Raw genomic sequence first — 19,074 nt, 5'->3', positions numbered from 1 at the left:
TGGAAGGCCAAACAAAGTAGTTTCACTTTCACAACGAAACACAGCGTCACACACTCAAATGCACTCAAAGCAGAGGCCGGGGGCTACAGTGAGGAACGGCCGGCGGATTCGACGAAGGATCGTCCGGCGGGCTTGCGGCAACCACATGTGACGACCCCGGGCTGGACAGACTGTCCTTGCAAAGTTGGAATTGCCCCACTTTATAGAAACAGACAACGGCATTGTAGGCTACTCTCACAGGAAACAGTCCTCAACCTCCGCAAAATGTGCATCACACATCTGAATATTTGGGTTGAAGTGTTCTGGAACAGTGTTGTAAATACCACTGATTTGTAGTCGTGTCCTCTTTTGGAAGACCAAACAAAGTAGTTTTGCTTTCACAATGAATCACACAGCGCCTTCACGACATGGTGGCGACATGGTAAATAAAAGTTACGCCTTCTTTCTTTGCGTGAACATTTGGGTGGCGTTATGCAAATCTTCTCACATTGTGACGTAGACATGTGGGGGCGTGTTAGAATGAGCCATTTTAGGTAGGTGTGGCTGACTCTTAACTTTTATAAAGAATATCTCTTTGGATTTGAGACTTTAGTCTTTGCAACTTTACAGATCTTCTTTATGCACCAAGAGCTTGTAACACTCCAAAGAGAAAGGAAAAATTGAAATCGCATCATATGACCCCTTTAATGTTAGTATTAAACTTTACCAAGCAATTTGTTCCATAACTCCAATTTAACCAGGAACCCCAATGTTAATTTCATCTTGAATGCCCTAGAATTAGAAACCACCTAGCAACACCCAACGCACACTTAGCACGGCCAACCAACTTACTGCAGTTACTGCAAACAAAAACCAATTTTGTTTGCATATGGCTTTTAGCATTTATTTCTTAAACTAGCATCTAGAAATTATTTTAGAATTACTAATATATAATCTACAAATAATCCTGTACCTCATTCACTAGTAATTACTCCTTAGCAATAGTGACTAAATGGTGAGTAATTGAATATATAGGCTACTATCACATCGGAATAAGAACTAATGAGTAGTTACAAGTCGTGATTGGATTTTTACATGGCACCACTAACATAAAACGTGTTAGTTTAAAGAAATAAATATTAAAACCGATTGAATAGTTAGTCACAATTGGATTTCTTCGAGTAGCATAAGCACCAGTAGTAGATAAAACCTTAAAAGTGAATTTTAAGGAATAAATGTTAAAACCGATTGAAGAGTTACCACACGATTGGATTTCTTCTTAGTAGGAAGTACCATAAAAACGAATTCGTTTTGAGAAATAAATGTTAAAACTGATTGCTTGTATGTGGTGTGAAACCATAGCCTCATGAATCCCAGTTAGTGGAACAGGATCAAATCAGTTCCATTTGACGGGGCTTAAACTAATGTTATTTTAAGAAACCCTTAATAACGCGATTAACCAGGATTTGCCGGTGATCCTCTCTCGACACTTTCTGTCATCGTGTGTTTGTCATTCCAGGCGTGTGCAGAGAAGTAGTATGTGTAGTTAAGTATATACTACGCGTCTTTCATATGTATTTTTTTTCAGTCACCAAACTACTGTTTTTACACGAACGTTCGTTTTTTCTCTACACTCACCGGTCTGTGCTCTGATTGGCTGCTGCAGGAGAGAGACGCAAATGATTGGTTGAAGATTTTCCTTATGTACAGTACTGACACCTCACTGTACCTCACATCACTGACACTGTAGAAGCACGTGAACCTGCTGGGCTGCCATCTCGTTTCTGCACAAGAGGTAAGCTTTTATTAAGGCATGCTTCAGGATTCATATATATTTTTTCTGCATATAAGTATTCTTAAGATTTTAATTAAAGGGAAAGGCAAATGATAACAGAATTTTAACCAGAGATGAATAAAAAAATAATTATGCAATTGTAAATAATGTGCTGAAATGTATGAATTAAAATCAGATTGAAATAAATATACACGCTGTTATTTACTATAGCCTATTATTTGTCTTACCCAGGTGTTAAACACTGTGAATTCATTTCTAGTGTAGTCTGATACTGATAGTTTCACATACCCTTAAAGTAAATAACTAGATAAGTGGGCTTTCTTGTGTAATACAGGTCACACATGTATAATAAAGTCATTTCAGTGGTATTATGATCATAGATTATTTCTCTAGAACTGCATAAAAGATGTTGGTGTTTCAAAGCACATATTGGTGTTGCAATTACAAAAAGAACCAAACATTTGATTAGCAGTATGTTATTAAGATTATATAAACTAGATAAAAAAAAGGCCAGTGGGTTTATTATGTCTGTGGAAATGGACTTTGCTTCTACACTCATTGCGATGTGGCTTACTGATTACAGTTCGATTATTGCAGATCAACTTTTAAAATGTAATGATATTTTGACAGATTTGAAAACAAATGTTGTGCTATACTGATGATAGTTTCATTTTTCATTAAACTGCAACTGCTTCATTCATCTATCCACAAAGAAATCCTGTTTGCTCTTACATTTGCATTGTATCCTACAATGTAATCACTGAAGGAAAAAAATGTGTTATCATCATTCACGTCATATGCAAATGTATAACAGTGAGAGCCTTTTACATGACTAATAAAACAAAGTGTATTGACATTGTTCTTGCTGATCTTTTATAAGGTGTACATATGAAACCATGTCTGTAGTACAGAATATTAAAGAATTAAACTTGATGAGCAGAACTTTTTGCACATTTAACATTTTTGTCTATTTAGCTTTGTGCTCTCTGAATTGGAGGTCAAAGTTTTGCTTTAAACCAACCGATGGTTCACTATCTTCCATTCATGCCGGACTTGATCCAACTAAAGAAGCTCAGAGTAACGTCTGCTGTAATCTCATTCACATCATCTGATCATTTAATATACCGTACACAAAAATACAAATAATTCCTGGTTAATTTAAGTTCATGTATTTACAATTTTAATTGCTTTACAATTTCCACTATTATTACTAATATAACCAATTCTTGCAAAGGGTGCATATCAAGATGCTTGCTCAAGCATTTCTTTTAATATTCTCTTTTTTTAAAGGGAAATGCAATTTCATCACCATTGTTAAAGAACTTTGAATTCATATCAGGGTGGAGGTTTCCATAATTTGCAAATGCCGATAAGTGTCATGTGGCAAGATGGCAAAGGCCTCGACACAATGGGCGAGATTGACAGTAATGGCAGCTGTGACAGCGTGGTCAGCTTCAATTCATGCTTCGTAAGACATACTTTTTTTATGAATACATACTGTACATATTGTTAAAATACGTTTAAATACGCTATACATCTCCAGTTGTTTGATGTGTCTAGAAAACGTTGATAAAATATATTCAAGTGTTAGTTCACCAAAACATAAAAATTCTGTCATCATTTACCATGTCGTTCCAAACCAATATGATTTTCTTTCTTCTTTGGAAGAAGATATTTTGAGGGTTGTTTTGGGCCCCATTGCCTTTAAGACAAAAACATTCTTCAAAATATCTTCTTTTGTGTTCTGAAGAAGACAGAAGAAAGTGCAAGTAGTACAAAGGTATGCAAGTACCAACATTTTTATTTAAATGGTACATATTTGTACCTTTTGAAAAGGTACTGCCCCAGTGACAACTTTTCTACCTTTTTTTCTGAGAGTGTAAGTCATACAGGTTTTGATCAAAATACGGGTGAGAAGATGATGACAGAATTTTCATTTTTGGTTGAATTATCCCTTTAATAAACACATTAAAACCCGTCCACAAATGCAAATAATTTATGTTTTAGAGTGATGAAAGTCTGGAGTATCTCTCTGCTGAGGAGAAGGCTTGTCTCATGTACCTAGAGGAGACCATTCAGTCACTGGATACGGAGGATGACAGTGGCCTGTCCAATGATGAGACTGATCAGCTGCCAGCTCGAGGAAATGTGGCTAACAAAGCGGCCCACCTCTCTTCGTCAACAAAACTCAGCAAGGTTTCTAGTCAAGGTGTGTTGTTGCTCATGTAGTATTTATAACTACTATTGCCTATAATGCAGTAAAATATATTTTCTTTTATTGTCTGTAGATGTACCCGAAAGCCAATTTGAAGGTCCATTCTCATCTAGCAGCTTAGTGCAAAATGACATTCTGAATTATATGGTTCCTACTCCATTTGTCCTTGCAAACCACAACTCACAAATCCAAACCAGACCTGAAATAGCTGCATCCCAGAAAAAGACGGCACACAAAGTGGCTTGTGAGCTCCATCAAGAAGCTCCACGGGTTCCCACTGAAGTCAATGTGGTACTGATACCACCTCCACATAAAATCAAAAGCGGTAAAGACATAGTGGAAGAACAACAGAATAAACATGAGCCAGAGAATGTGGCAGGTAGAGGACCACTCTCGTATGAGGCTCTGGTGCATCTGCGCAAGAGTGCATCGATGCGGAGAACCAATGCTACAGAAGCCAAAACCGGAGAACAGCAGTTTTCTACAAATAAAGATCATGAGGGAGGCATCTCTGGATCCCAAACTCTCACACAGGCCATGACAAGTAGGAGCTCCAAGCCCACTCCTCCACCTGTGGCCCCTAAACCTAAAATGAAAACCCCACACAAGGTCCCAGTGAACCAGGAAGAAGCCTCCAACCTTAAGATCGACTCAACCATGCCTTACTCAGGAGTATTGACAGTGGATAAATTAATGAACCCAGAGAACGTAAGAGTGGAGGCTCTTTGCAAGTTGGGTCTCCTCAAGGAGGATACAAAGAACCCAATCTGTCAACGACTAAAGCATTCAGAGTCCCCAGCAAACTTGGTGCAAAACCAGACCACAAAGGAATGTCTTGCTCCAAATCAGCCAGTACAAACTTGCAGTCCTCTCCACCAAAGGTCTTTGAGCGATCTTTCGGCAGCTTCTTCTTTTCCACAGCATGCCAATATGGCTTCAACCAGGAAATCTGCTACACTGGAACGCACTGGGATGGGACTGTCAGGATCTAACATCACAGTCTTAAATGCAGTTTCTCAGAACCACCAATCAAGTTCTTCTACAGTAGGAACTAAAAACCATTTTACTGACACACAAATGGATTCTAATGAATCGGCCTCCATAAAAGCAGAATTGCATGCATCATCTCGTTCCAAAGGCTTCAATGTGTTGGTTTCTAGCATCGGAAGGGATCGGAGAGAGGCATTACGAAAACTAGGATTGCTGAAAAACTGAGATTTGTTGACTATTCTCTCCAGTCGTGATGTATCAAATAATGCTTCTGGGTCTAAGCCTCTTTTACGTTTTAAGTGAGAATACCATTGCAACAGCCATTTATGAGCACTGTTCATTCTCACAGTGTAATTTCCAGTCTCATGGTGTCCTGGACACCAATATTTTAACATTTTTTAAAACAATAATCACTCTGTAGCCTACTAAGATTGGGGTATGGAGATAAAAATTAGGTTCATGATTTTCAGTAGGACTGCAGCACACACTGAGTGTATATTATCATTGTTTGTTGTTTGCTTTTGGCATCTGAAGAAGCGTTTGGACCATAGACTGTATGGTTTGGACCTAGAAACTGTGACACATGACGTCTGACTTAACAACCACATAATAAAAGTGGAGTGTGCAATTTTATAATGTTAAAAGCCACTGGTAGGCTGATTCCTCTGAAAAATGTAAAAACATACTGACCAACATCAGCTCAACCAATGGTCATTATTTTTGCAATTCCGTACTAGTTGCACAGAAATTGCACAGTTCACTTTTTACAATTTCAAGTAATACAGTGTGGCACTTTACCTTTAGTCCATTAATTATTGATTCTAAATAGTGACTATAACAAATGGATGCCTTTGCGATAATAGAGTATGTTTACTTTTCCAGGTGATCCTAATAAATTTAATTTGGAACTAGACCTAAGTAGATGCTCCAAAATCCTGCTCCAAAACTGTCTTTATGAATCATGTCTGTTTTGCTAATCAGTTGCTTCAGAAAATCACTTCCTGTTTTTTCCCAAATACAATGGAGTAGGCTATATCTGCTTCACCAGAGACTGTTGAACCTGAGGAACCCAGGCATCCAAAGATCAGCTATCAGTCAAACTCCTCATTTTACACACCGGTCAGTGAGATCTGACACAGCACTTCAGTGGATTAGCGCATTATCTTGAGTTGCAACCAACAGACTGGTGTTCATGTTACCTGGCCTCTCAGCTTCATCTGTCATTAAAGTTCTTTATCTCGCAATGTGACCTATTTCATGACTTATACTGAGAATGGTTCCTTCTGTCTGTATTTACTCAGTTAACAGTTGCCCTTTGACAGCTGCTCATCTAACCAAATCCACACAATAATGCGCATGGAAAGCAGCCATAAATTACGGCAATGTTTAACCACAGAACACACATGAATAAAGCAATAATTTCTTACTTGGTTTCAAGTTTGTCTGGTTGCTGTGCTGTATGATCATCAGATAGCAGAATATTATGCTTAAACTGTATCCAAGTCCAAGCACTGTGCTTTGCATAGCCAACAATTTAAACTTTTACAACTGGTATGGCTGTGGTTGAAACCATTGTGAAAAATGTATCTGGTTCAATCCCAATGCAATTAGATTAATAAAACATATAGTGTGATAGTGCTTTTCTCAATGTTACTTCTACTTAATGCATTTTACTACAGCGAATTCCACTTATTGAACTGTAGGGGGCTCTAAAGTCGCACAAATGCACAAAGAGAATATGTATTTTACTTATCTATTCATTGCAGTGAAGTTAAGACTTAAATTTTTGAGTTTTGAGTCTGGCTACCAGAGGTTAATCACCAAATGTGCACTAGAGAGACATGACACACATTCGGTTTTCCAAATTGAAGACAGCAACACAAAACAAGATTTGCAAGCCATATGTTGATATTAGTCTATAGAACAAAAGTGAGATTTGATTTTATCCACTCACATTAAATGAGTTATATACTGTAAGTGGCCTAGAAAAATTTATTTTGTTTTACATGGTCTGCATGTTGAATATGATCAGCCATAACCATAATTATTAGACTACTTTCATTTGTAGGATAAATCTTAAAAAGGACAAACAAATTAGACTAGTTTTTCAGGTCAAACATATTTATTTAATGATATAGTAACGGACATTAAAATACCACAAAATGGGATTTCTATGTTGAAAACTCTCAGTGCAAAATAAAACCAGAGCAGCACATTAGCTAGCATTATTTCTATTACTTCAGGTAATATTAGTTAAAATTCCTATGGTTATACAGTGTTTCATGCCACGTTGTATGACATTTAGAATTGAAAGTTAGGTCACAAAATTACCCTGTTTGTCATTAATCACTAATACAACAAAAATATGTCTTTATATATCTACATATGAATTAAAAACAGATAAAAGCAGCTTTAAAAGATAGAAGTTCTAAGCTCTCATACGCAGGATTTGTCAAACCATGTCCTGTCAGTTGCTCTCAGTTGGGATGAGCGTCTTGCTCTTCTTGCGTTTTATTTTGCCATGTGCAGGTGGGACTCCAAGGGACTCCAAACGGAAGGGGCGTGGAAGGAGAGATTCCACGTTTAGAGGAGACAAACTGGACCCAACAGAGGTCTGGTGCACTGGACCATTACCGATTGAACCAGAATAATTCACTGTGAGAAAATGATTAGAATGATCAACATTTATAAACACAACCGTTGCATGAGTGAAACAAGTGAATATGAAAAGGTAATGGTTTATATTAAATCAGTCTCTCACTTGTGTTTTTAATAGAGTCGCCAGCCAACAGCTGACTGCTCCGTTTTGGCTTGAAGTAGTTAGTGGCGATATGCTCGCTATCACTGCGGTTGAGCATTTCTTTGTAGCGGTCCTCCTCCTCTTCCTGCTAAAAAAGGGATTTGGACTCATTCAGACATGAGTCTAAGCTATGGATGCTTCTCATATTCATAAGAAATATTCTGTGGATCTAAAAGACTTTTACACTTAGATTCAGATTACACTATATCACATCTTTTTTTAACCTAGGTTAAAATTTAACTCTGGGTTAAGAACAAAACTTATTTAGTATTTTTTTAAAGTGGGACAAGACTACTTTTAACCCTAGTTCATTATAAGAGCTTTTACAGTGCTAACAGAATTTCACTGCATTTGCGCCCAATGCTCACCTCTTTAAATATTCACGCACTTTGTACTTGTTTACATACACTTCTTCTAACATGCTTTATTTAGTTTCAGCTAAGCAGTATAAAATGTCAAACAGTGAAAGCAAAAACATTAACTGGAATAAAGAGATGCATTATTATTATTAAATATGCATACATCACAAAAATATACAAATAATTAAGGTAACACAGGATTGCTTTAATCCAAGTTTAAAATGACCCTCAGACAGCAATTTCAAGTGTAAAACCCCTATTATTGAATGTGGCACATGAATCTGGTATTAGTATATTTGTAGTGTATCTGTGTATAATTAAAGGGTTAGTTCACCCAAAAATTAAAATTCTGTCATTAATTACTCACCCTCGTGTCGTTCCAAACCCGTAAGACCTTCGTTCATCTTCGGAACACAAATTAAGATATTTTTGATGAAATCCGAGAGCTCTCTGACCCTGCATAGACAGCAACGCAACTGACAAGTTCAAGGCCCAGAAAGGTAGTAAGGACATCGTTAAAATAGTCCATGTGACATCAGTGGTTCAACTGTAATTTTATGAATGCTACGATGCATACGTGTGGTGCTGCTGACGCAGGAGCCGGCTTTCTGACATAGAACCCGGATGCGCTGCGGCTTGTTTGCACATGCATGCGTCATGGTACTTTCGTTAACGTGAAGACTGACACCTAAGAGAAGAAACTGTTGAATAACGTCATTATTTTTGTTTTCTTTACACACAAAAAGTATTATTGTAGCTTCATAACATTACGGTTGAACCACGGATGTCACATGGACTATTTTAATGATGTCCTTACTACCTTTCTGGGCCTTGAACTTTTTAGTTGCATTGCTGTCTATGGAGGGTCAGAAAGATCTCAGATTTAATAAAAAATATCTCTGTGAATAATTAATGACAGAATTTTCATTTTTGAGTGAACTATCCCTTTAAGTGTCAGAATAACTTGTTTTAATGGTGTCTGAATACCACAAAAGGGTCGGCAAGGTCTGAGGCAGAATTCCTGCGAGCTGAAAGTCTGCCAGGGGCAATGGCACCTGAAGGAGGGACTGTAGAGCAAGAGAGAGAATATACCTTTAAATCACACAAGGAACTGACTGAAACATTTGCTTTGCAAAATGCACTATTTTCTGCAAAACAGTGGCCAAGAACCACAGTTTTTGTCATCCATGAAATAGTATCATAATTATTTTATGGTTTGCTGTTACTGGTGACTCGTTTATTCTGAATCAATTTTAGTGCAGAACAAGTTTCTTTTGTTTTCTTCTATGATCACATTAGAAATTAGCACATAAAAGCATAGTGTATAAAAATGCGACTGCGACTTTTACAATTGACTGAACAAAGATCATAAAGATTCTCTGACATTCCACAGCACTTCACCTGCAGGTAATGTCGTTTTCTGCACCACCACCTCTGGCAGTTTCCAGGTTCCTCCCTCTTCATCCCACACCGCCTCCTTCCGCAGCCGATCCATGTTACTGTAGTTACAGTCTCTGCGCACCAGGGGTGCCATGCGCTCCAAAATTCCTTGAAGGAGCTGGCCTTCCCGCTCCAGACGCCGGATGGTGGCCAGATAATCATCTCTCTCCATCTCAAACTCTGCCTGAAGATCTCTGATCTCCAATTTGGCAGCTTTTAGCTGTTCATCACACAAACAGATGGTTGGACATTTTGGACTGGTTCTACAGTTTCATCACGTTAGTGAAACTAGAAATCTAATCTAAAAGTAAGAAAAAGAAAAATATACTTTTTATATGCTTTTTTGGTCGATTTTAAATAATAGTTTCTGTACATTTAGCTAATAAATTCAAATAATATACATATTTTATTCAGAACTAAAGTAACAGTAAGTATGTAATAGTCAAACATTCATATCATATCTAAATACTGAAATCTCTCACCTTCTTCTGCGTGTTCTCCAGGTGTCTGCTCTTGGCATGGACTTCCTCCTGAATGGAATCGTATACGTTCAGCAGAACGCTGTCACTGTCCTCGCTGCTTTGGCTCAGAGCTTCGATTAGCTGCTTCTTCCTCTGGTCGGCCAGAGTCTTCCTCTGTCTGTGTCTCTGCTTCAGCTCCTCGTTCCTCACCTGCTCTCCACCCACAAACTCCTGCTCCAGCTGCTGCAGCCTTTCAGCCAACAAAATATAGTGGAGACAGCATTATTTATACCCTGTTTATCAATGTCATCATTTCTATAGCTATTAGAGTGAAATCAAGTAATTGAGATGACTGGCAAAAATGTCCCAATTAACCTGAATTCAGCCCTACCATCCGGATAAATAAGTTTCAGTCACTTTGAAGTCTATTTCTGTCACTGCATTACATCCAAAACAAATCATGCAACCAGTTGGTATATATTTTGAAGAAATAAAGCACACTCAGTCATTACAATGGTTGAAGATTTAGTACCATTTGTCTGCAGATGGCATAGTTTCTATGTTTAGTTAACTAATACAAATACAATTTTATGTTGAAATTCTTGAGGTTTCACCTCTCTAAAACATGCTGCTGGTCCAGCTGACCGGGTGTGGCAACCACAACCATATCTATAACTGAACTTTCTTCACTGGGAGCTCCTTTGACATTAGCAACAGCAGAAGACCAATTCTCCTAAACAAACAAGAGTCATTTAGATTTGTGAGATATGAAAATACATTACAAACTCAATTAGAAAACACATCCGTATGGTTTATTTAAACCCAGTTTCAGGTGAAATCAAAGCACCTCGGGTACATTGTGGTCAGCATCCGCCTGTTCCTGTGAAGCCACAGGTGCAGCGATGGGTTCTTCTTTATGCTGGTCCACGCAAGGGCCACCTGTAACAAGAAGATTTGACCAGATTTCGAAGATATAGAATCTAAAGATGGACCTAAAGGAAACTGTAGTTTCAACATTACCAGTAGTATGTGTTCGACTAGCTCTGGACCTCTCCAAAGAAGAGAGTCTGGTCTCGTATGATGTTCTCAAGGCTGCAATGTCTTCTTGGAGTTTGACTTTAGACTCTTGTTCTGCATCGTACTCGGCCTGTAGCTTCATCAATTTCTTCTCATATTCCTAAATTTACATGTACATGTACATTTATGCGTTTGGCAGATGTTTCTCTCCAAAGCGACATACAGTGCATTCAGGGTACACGTTTTATCAGTTCTTGCTTTCCCTGGGAACTGAACCCATGACCTTGGCATTGCTAAAGCCAAATGCTCTACTGTTTGAGCTTCACGAAGGAAAACAAAAACATTTGGAAACAAAGAAGACCAACTAGATGAGTTCATGATCATTTATTTCTATTGACAAACGCAAAACACATCTACTTACTAGTTTGCTTTAACAGCCTAAAATGGCACTTAAACACAGTTTTTAAATAAAGAGCTGAGTCTGAAAGAGTTTTAGGAATGACGTTTAAGTCATGTGACCGTGGAGTAGTTCACTTATGGCCTACGTATTAGCCAACTTTTAGCTTCTGGCAATTGTATTTAGGCTTCAGAATTCACAAAACAGAAAGTTTCCTCAAAAATCCTTCATCTTTCGAGGTGAAGACCTCATCCATATGTGGAAACAACACATTTAACACTGACTTTAAATCTGTACACACCTCTTTTATCCTGTCTTTCTCTGCCTCGCTCTCTGATGTGTTGCTCAGGGGTCGTGACAGAACCGCTGGAGAATCTCCTGACTTCTGACTTGCCAAAAGTGCTGATAACAGAAAGGAAATTCAACAATGTGCTATTCAAACACATTCAAATTTAAACAATTGTTGTGTTTCTTACAGCTGAGTTTGACAGATCCCAGCTGCCCAGAGATTAACGCTCGCAGTTTCTTGATTTCCTCCTGATATTCGCGCAGGAGGGCGTCTTTTGGGTCCTCGTTGATGCGTGGGCGGTTTTGGATGCTCTTGGCACGGTTGGCGTAGCGTAGAGTACTGATGCTCTCCTCATAATTGTTATCGGCAGGCGAGAGACAAGCCACCATGAGGGTACGAGTGTTTCCGCCTAGCGAGTCCTGAAGCAAACGAGTGAGCTTGGAATCGCGGTATGGGATGTGCTTGGAACGACCGTCCACCAGTGCAGATATAACATTGCCAAGGGCTGAAAGGGACAAGTTGATCTTGGTGGCTTCTTGAAGGCGATCTCCAGTAGCACCGGTTTTCGACTGACGTTCACTACCTGCAAGGTCCACGAGGTTGAGCTTCCCAGCACGCAAATGTTCTTCACCAGCAGCATCTAAGCTCATAAATAGATTACAGAGATGATTTATATACATTCATTTACATAGGACTTAGTAAATGTGTATGACTCAGACACCAACCTGTGCTGCAGACCTCTAGGTGAATGGTGAATATGGAGTGTGAGCGGGATGAATCCTTGTTCATGAGTGTGTATCCCACAGAGCGATTCCTCCAGCCCTGATCCATGATCCGCTCACATTCCCCAACGCTGTGCACCGTATGCATGGACAGATCCCGTACATACACACCCCGCTCAGGATGCTCCTTCAGCTTAAACACACACAGCATTGAGACATGAAGTCCATGTACACAAGAGAACAGTGAGCTATGTGTGATCAGTGGTTACATACTTCCATCTTCTGTTTGGTCTCTTTTCCCAAAAGGTCTCTGATTTCCTCTTTGTAAATTTCCAGGTAAGAGGCCCGTACAAGGAATTTTGTGTTCTCTGCACACTTTAAAGAAAAAGTTCCGTTTTAAGATCACTTATATCACAATGAATATAGATCTAATTATAGGAATTACATTAGAAGTGTTTTTGCAAAATTTCTCTTGTTTACCAAGTCTGCATTTCTTTGAACAAACATACAGTAAAAACTGTAATATTGAGAAATGTTAGTACAATTTAAAATAACAGTTTCCTATTTTAATATATTTTCAAATGTAATGTATTCCTGTGATGCAAAGCTGAATTGTCAGCATCATTACTCCAGTCTTCAGTGTCACATGATCCTTTAGAAATCATTGTAATATGCTGATTTGCTGCTCAAGAAACATTATTACTATCAATGTTGAAAACAGTTGTGCTGCTTCATATTTTTGTGGAAACTGAGATACATTTTATTTTCCAGGATTATTTGATGAATAGAAATTCGAAAAGAACTGTTTATTTGAAATAAAAATATTTTGTAACAATGTACAAGTCTTTACTGTCACTTCTGATCAATTTAATGTGCCATTGCTTAAGAAAAGCATTAAATAATAATAAAAAAAACTTACTGACCCCAAACTTTTGAATGGTAGCGTATTTATAATATTTTACTTTGTCATTCATATTAAATATTACAAGTCAATGAATAATAGAAGTAAATATTATGTTTTATACTATGATGGATGGTACCATCACATGATATGCAAAATAGTTACCTGGATTGTCTCAAAGATGTGCTCAAAAGCTCTAGGGATGATTCCCCTCTGGGATGGAGGATCTAGAACACCTTGCATAGTGAACGATTTGCCACTGCCTGTTTGTCCATAAGCAAAAATTGTCCCATTGTAGCCCTCAGTTACACCCTGTTTGCAAAAAAAATTATACAATATTTTATTATGTAATTCAAAAACAAAGACAGCCTGGCAGACAGATGCATAGATAGATAGATAGATAGATAGATAGATAGATAGATAGATAGATAGATAGATAGATGCTCAAAGCTTAATATTTAGAGTCTAAAGGGCCCAACTTGCACAGCATCTAGTACATAATCAATAAAAGGAAGGGCTGTAGGTTACTTCCGTGACTGATTTAAACTCTGTGGTGTTCTGTTTCCAAAAAGACAACAGGTATCAGATAACCATATCTATGGGCATGCACACTGGAAAGCAAATGGCCCCATAGAGGCTGTAGCTGTCACACTGACCAATCCCACACACACACACACACACACAAATCAATATTACCTCCACCAGAGGATATGCGATCTCGTTATAGATCTGCTCAGTGGAATGGCTTATATAATAAGTCCCATCAAATGTGAATTGTTTGGGCGGCTCTTCCGTGGCTCCGGGTTTCTCAATGAAACACTGACAGTGACTGCTGTCTATCGAGATCACCATATTACAGTTCATGGCCTTCTCTCTCTCGTTCAGAGGTCGACATCTGACGACCACCTTCACAGATTCTGATGCCATCTGGACGGACAGCGTGGTCACTGCTTATCGGCTGAACAGAACTGGAAATAACACTCCAAAGATCAGACTGCAGTGTGCCATAGTCCTCTCAGTAAGACAAGTAGCTCTTCTGTCATTAGAAACGACGCTTACGAACACTGTCATCCGGTCCGGACTCCGTAAAGGCCCGTTTGAGGTCAGGCTGCGGTCCACGAAATGAAATAAAGCAGCGTGTTTCTCTTGCTGTGGCGTTCAGCGTCGCCTAGCAACCTCAAACTTCAAAGGCGCCGGCTGTATCAGCACAAAGCGCCCCCAGTGACATGCGCACTGAATGTTAAATATTATTTGCATCAAATATAATGTGCTTGTACTGATAAATGTTCATATATTTTGCATAAAGAAAAACTTTTTATTACCAGACATTTATTTACCATGGAAGCCCGTTTCCGCAATAGCTGAGAAAATTTTTTATTTAAGTCACAATAATGAGAAAGTTTCTCATTATGACTTAATTTCTCAATACAATGTCATACTTTCTCGAAATATTGAGACACTTTCTCAAAATAATGACGGGTCACTCCTAGCATTCGGTGCCATTTCAGTCCCCATTATATAATGAGGTATATTTTCTGTAAAAATGGGCTAATGCTTGTTTCTAAATGCTAAAAGAAAGAGTTGTTTAAATGGTATGCATGTATTTGTCAGGAAATGGCACTGTTGTCTGCTGCAGAAAAGCAGTGATGCTACAGGGCTCATCGTGATGCAGACCCGAAAGAATGGATATACCACCTCAATAAAAATAAGGAGAGGTGGAGAAAGGGAATAAAGGAAGGAAGAAAAAAAAGAAAGTGTTAGAAATCAGCTTTGTTGATTAGGTAGAATCTGTCATTAAATTATCTTGATTTTGACATTACAGTGTGTGTGTGTCTGCGTACAGCACTGGTATTCCCTACATTATGGGGTCCAAATGTCCCCACAAATATAGTGATACCAGTACATTTTGACCTTGTGGGGACATTTATTTGGTCCTTATGAGGAAAAAAAAAACAACTTAAGTCCTACAGAATGAAGTGTCTTGAAAATCTAAAATAACTAGTTTTGTGGGAGGGGTAGGTTTAGGTGTAGTGTTAGGGTTTGATACAGTATAGAAAATACAGTTTGTACGGTAGAAAAACCATTACGCCTATGGCATGAACCCATAACGATAAGAATACCAGTTTGACAGTGTCTGTGTGTGAGTTCCAAACTCGCAGTATAATTTAATAAAGCGTTTTTTTTTTAGTAAATATTCTATCCTGTCCTTTCATATCTAAATATACCATACAATCTAGTCTCTGGTTAAATAGCAGTATTCCACTGGTTTCTTTCAAAAGTAATACACATTAAAGTAAAGACACAAAAAAAGAGACAAAATGACTATATAAATCAGTTTATGCTATGAGGCAAGACACTTAATTTACACTGGTGCAAAGCTAATGACAGAAATGTGTGCATTTATGAGGTGAAAAGTGCAAGAGTTCCAAAACATTAAGGGAGCAAAGAAAATCCATTCACTGGACATGTTCAGGTTATCACTAAAAAGCTCTCTTATAAAGTGAGTGGGGGGGAAAAAAAAAGTCCAAAATCAATATTAACACATATAACACAATTTAAAAGACATAATAGATGGGACATAAAACGTATATAGTCTGCACCTTTGCAAAAGCTGTGGAGTATACATTTACATCTGACATTTACATGAAAAACGTAAGTGCTCGTTTCCCTAGAAAATAAATTCAAACCAAAACACCAACAATGTGAATGCTCTAGGTGGGTTGAGGTTATTGCCAACAGGCAAAACAGAAGTGTCCTTTTAAAATATCAAAAAAGTGTGCCAGTGACTTAAGATCCTTGTTAGGAAGGTTTACTAATGTCAGCAGCTCTGTAAAGTTTAAAATATATAGTATAAAATGTGTTTTAAAAACTACTGTATTAAAAAAAAAAAAAAAAAAAAGTGCATGAAAGACAGGATTCAAACCCAACTTTGGTTTTTGAAAGTGCCTTTCTTGTTGTCCTGCAGCGACCGTGAACTCTTTTTCACAATCTCTTCCCAATCGTAGCAGTGGTTGACGCGGGCGCAGCTCAGAGAACATTCCAGCTCCTTATTGAACTCTGTGTAGTGCTCAATCAAAGCAGCAAAGCTTTCGAAGTCAATTTGGCATTTCTGTAAAAGAACATTAAACATTTACCACCTTCTACTTCTGATGCAAGCAGTTAAAGAGTGGAACAAGTAACCCAAAATACTGACAAAAAAAGCTTCCATCTTTGCTCACCTCAAGCTGGAACTTCCCCTTGGAATTCTTAATAGCATGAGTTACCAGTCCTGAGGGAAAGCGGACTATAAGAGACCCACGGTTGGGCTTTTTGGGATGAGGACATAGCAGGAAGGCACCCAAGACATCATCTACCAGCAATGAAGAACTACAGTCGCTGTAATGGAAACCAGAGACTCAGCACTACACTGAACATACTAAATTAAAAGCAATGTGAATTAATTCCGCTGACGTACTACCTTTATATATATATATATATATATATACATATATACATACATATATATGCTGTTAAGGTATATCTTTCAAGAATCAACTTGGGAAAAAAATGCAATTAATCTCAACAGATTGCAATTGACCCTAAATATGACCAATGACAGAATAAAATATTGAACAATGTGTTCAAAATAGAATTATACAATTTGGAGAAACTGCTTTAAAATGAATAAAGCATTGAGATTTATGTGTGTAAACATTAAAGTAATAGCTCACCCGAAAATGAAAATTTGCAGAAAATCTACCCCCCCCTCCGACCATCCAAGATGTTAATGAGTTTTTTCTTCATCAATCAGATTTGGAGAAATTTAGTATAACATCACTTGCTCACCAATGGATCCTCTGCAGTGAATGGGTGCCGTCAGAATGAGTCCAAACAGCTGATAAAAACATCACAATAATAATCACAATAATCCACACCACTCTAGTTCACCAATTAACATCTTGTGAAGTGAAAAGCTGTTTTTGTAAGAAACAAACCCATCATTAAGGCATTTTAACTTTAAGATGTCACTTCATAATTCTGAGTTCTCTGTTAAAAATAGTACTTCCATAATAAAAGTGAAAAAGTCTATCCCCTGTTGTCCTCTCACATCAAAATCCACAGGAATTTTACTGTAGCCAGAAGCAACGGTTTAAAGTCAAAACGTAATGATGGATTTGTTTGTTACAAACACGCAGCTTTTCGCTTCACAAGATGTTAATTGATGGACTGGAGTTGTGGGGATTACTTGTGGATTATTGTTATGTTTTTATCAGCTGTTTGGACTCATTCTGATGGCAACCATTTACTGCACAGAATTCACTAGTGAGCAATGATGTAACAATAAATCTATCCAAATCTGTTCCCACGAAGAAACAAACTCATCTAAATCTTAGATGGCCTGAGAGTGAGTAAATTTTCAGCCATTTTTTTTTTGGGATGAACTGTTCCTTTAAATGTATATAAATAAACAACAGACTTCATTGTCTTAGTGCACTAGCACTGACCTAGACACGCCAGCCCAGCACCACACTGCTTGAGCCAGAGCTTCTTCTGTCTCGGCTAAACTGGGCACGCGAGACTTGCATGCTTTTGCACTGGCTTGTTCCTTTTCTGTTTCACAAAAAGGAATAGTTTCACAAGGAATAGTTTCACAAATTATGTCCATGTTTGTTTTCTTTGGCAAAAGAAAACTGCAGAAATACTAGTGTGGACTGACTCTTAGTTTAGAATAATCTTATATTAGTAGCACATACACTCTTAAAAATAAAGGTGCTTCACGATGCCATAGAACAGGGGTGCCCAAACTCGGTCCTGGAGGGCCGGTGTCCTGCAGAGTTTAGCTCCAGCTTGCCTCAACACACCTGCCTGGAAGTTTCTAGCATGCCTAGTAAGAGCTCGATTAGCTGCTTCAGGTGTGTTTGATTAGGGTTGGAGCTAAACTCTGCAGGACACCGGCCCTCCAGGACCGAGTTTGGGCACCCCTGCCATAGAAGAACCTTTTTTGTCCAAATGGTTCCATGAAGAACCTTTAACATCTGAAGAACCTTTCTGTTTCACAAAAGGTTCTTTGTGGCGAAAGAAGGTTCTTCAGATTATAAAAAGGTAAAAAAAGTGATGGTTCTTATAAATGTATAAGATTTAAGAAAATTGAAGTAAAACAACAACAACAACAACGCTACTAATCCATATTATGGAAATCCCCACCACCTTTTTTGACTCACCAACCACCAAAACCAAAGATAAATAAGTATAATAAATTAACCCACTGTGTCTTAAGCCAGCAACCTTAACTATGTGTGTGCATTACCTAATGAACTCTCTCACTCTCGAAAGTGCTCTATGAACACTTATCCCACCTTGTGGTGCACTCAGTTTATCCTGCAGGTGCCGCTGTTTGAGAGGAGTAAATGTAAAAGAGCGATATGCTCCAGAGCGCAGCTCTTTAGGTCGAATCGCCTTTTTACGAACTATAGTCGGAGAAGAAGTGGGGCCCTCTTCCGGACTGCTGACTTGCTCTGTGCTTGGCTGTGAGAACACCTGTTCAGAGAAATTGAGATGAACGCACTGCAGAACAGTGCAGCATTCAAATTGTTGTAAACTTTTTCTCAAAAGGAATATCTGAGGGCTATTTACAACCCTTTACAACAAGCTCTATTGACAAAATCTGTAGGTCATGCTATAAATTAAAAAAAAAAAAATTATATATATATATATATATATATATATATA

At 38.1% G+C, this 19,074-nt stretch overlaps 3 protein-coding genes across 4 annotated transcripts in view; 1 reads left to right on the top strand and 2 right to left on the bottom strand.

The window, feature by feature from the left end:
- The first annotated feature begins 1,606 nt into the window (after positions 1–1,606).
- On the top strand, positions 1,607–6,502 carry LOC107580189 (specifically androgen-regulated gene protein-like). Of its 2 annotated transcripts, XM_016265955.1 has the most exons (5): positions 1,607–1,774; positions 2,750–2,863; positions 3,065–3,242; positions 3,782–3,983; positions 4,063–6,502. In XM_016265955.1, the coding sequence occupies exons 3-5, from the start codon at positions 3,138–3,140 to the stop codon at positions 5,202–5,204; spliced, it is 1,449 nt and encodes a 482-aa protein (XP_016121441.1). In that variant the 5' UTR covers positions 1,607–1,774; positions 2,750–2,863; positions 3,065–3,137; the 3' UTR covers positions 5,205–6,502. The 2 variants fall into 2 exon arrangements, with proteins under 2 accessions (XP_016121441.1, XP_016121500.1); XM_016266014.1 differs by lacking the exons at positions 2,750–2,863; positions 3,065–3,242.
- Positions 6,503–7,092: 590 nt separating this feature from the next.
- Positions 7,093–14,301, bottom strand: kif17 (kinesin family member 17). Its single transcript, XM_016265861.1, has 14 exons — positions 14,062–14,301; positions 13,531–13,677; positions 12,738–12,839; positions 12,468–12,657; positions 11,930–12,382; positions 11,755–11,855; positions 11,060–11,216; positions 10,887–10,978; positions 10,654–10,772; positions 10,061–10,289; positions 9,540–9,798; positions 9,126–9,205; positions 7,741–7,867; positions 7,093–7,634 (listed from the first exon to the last, which is right to left on the bottom strand). Exons 1-14 carry the CDS (start codon positions 14,290–14,292, stop codon positions 7,447–7,449), a joined length of 2,475 nt encoding a protein of 824 aa, XP_016121347.1. The 5' UTR covers positions 14,293–14,301; the 3' UTR covers positions 7,093–7,446.
- Positions 14,302–15,684: 1,383 nt separating this feature from the next.
- LOC107580363 (SH2 domain-containing protein 5-like) overlaps positions 15,685–19,074 on the bottom strand; it is a 6,064-nt gene continuing 2,674 nt past the window's right edge. The window contains exons 7-10 of the mRNA XM_016266111.1: positions 18,702–18,882; positions 17,850–17,955; positions 16,584–16,740; positions 15,685–16,474 (exon numbers count right to left, since the gene is read on the bottom strand). Of these exons, the coding sequence (XP_016121597.1) occupies positions 16,283–16,474; positions 16,584–16,740; positions 17,850–17,955; positions 18,702–18,882 (636 nt within the window). The 3' untranslated portion in view covers positions 15,685–16,282. The remainder of the gene's footprint in view (positions 16,475–16,583; positions 16,741–17,849; positions 17,956–18,701; positions 18,883–19,074) is intronic.

This window comes from Sinocyclocheilus grahami, unplaced genomic scaffold (genome assembly GCF_001515645.1).
Source record: "Sinocyclocheilus grahami isolate Dianchi unplaced genomic scaffold, SAMN03320097.WGS_v1.1 scaffold3.1, whole genome shotgun sequence".
Lineage (NCBI taxonomy): Eukaryota > Metazoa > Chordata > Actinopteri > Cypriniformes > Cyprinidae > Sinocyclocheilus > Sinocyclocheilus grahami.
The sequence above is the reverse complement of the archived record's forward strand: the minus strand, read 5'-3'. Positions and strand labels throughout refer to the sequence as shown.

Coding starts and splice junctions, on each gene's coding strand:
- LOC107580189 (XM_016265955.1), top strand. CDS start 3,138: ATGCCGATAAGTGTCATGTGGCAAGATGGCAAAGGCCTCGACACAATG. Junction 3,243..3,781: donor TCAGCTTCAATTCATGCTTC/GTAAGACATACT, acceptor TTTATGTTTTAG/AGTGATGAAAGTCTGGAGTA. Junction 3,984..4,062: donor CAGCAAGGTTTCTAGTCAAG/GTGTGTTGTTGC, acceptor TATTGTCTGTAG/ATGTACCCGAAAGCCAATTT.
- kif17 (XM_016265861.1), bottom strand. CDS start 14,292: ATGGCATCAGAATCTGTGAAGGTGGTCGTCAGATGTCGACCTCTGAAC. Junction 10,979..11,059: donor TAGTCGAACACATACTACTG/GTAATGTTGAAA, acceptor TTCTTGTTACAG/GTGGCCCTTGCGTGGACCAG. Junction 10,290..10,653: donor CAGCAGCATGTTTTAGAGAG/GTGAAACCTCAA, acceptor GTTGGCTGAAAG/GCTGCAGCAGCTGGAGCAGG.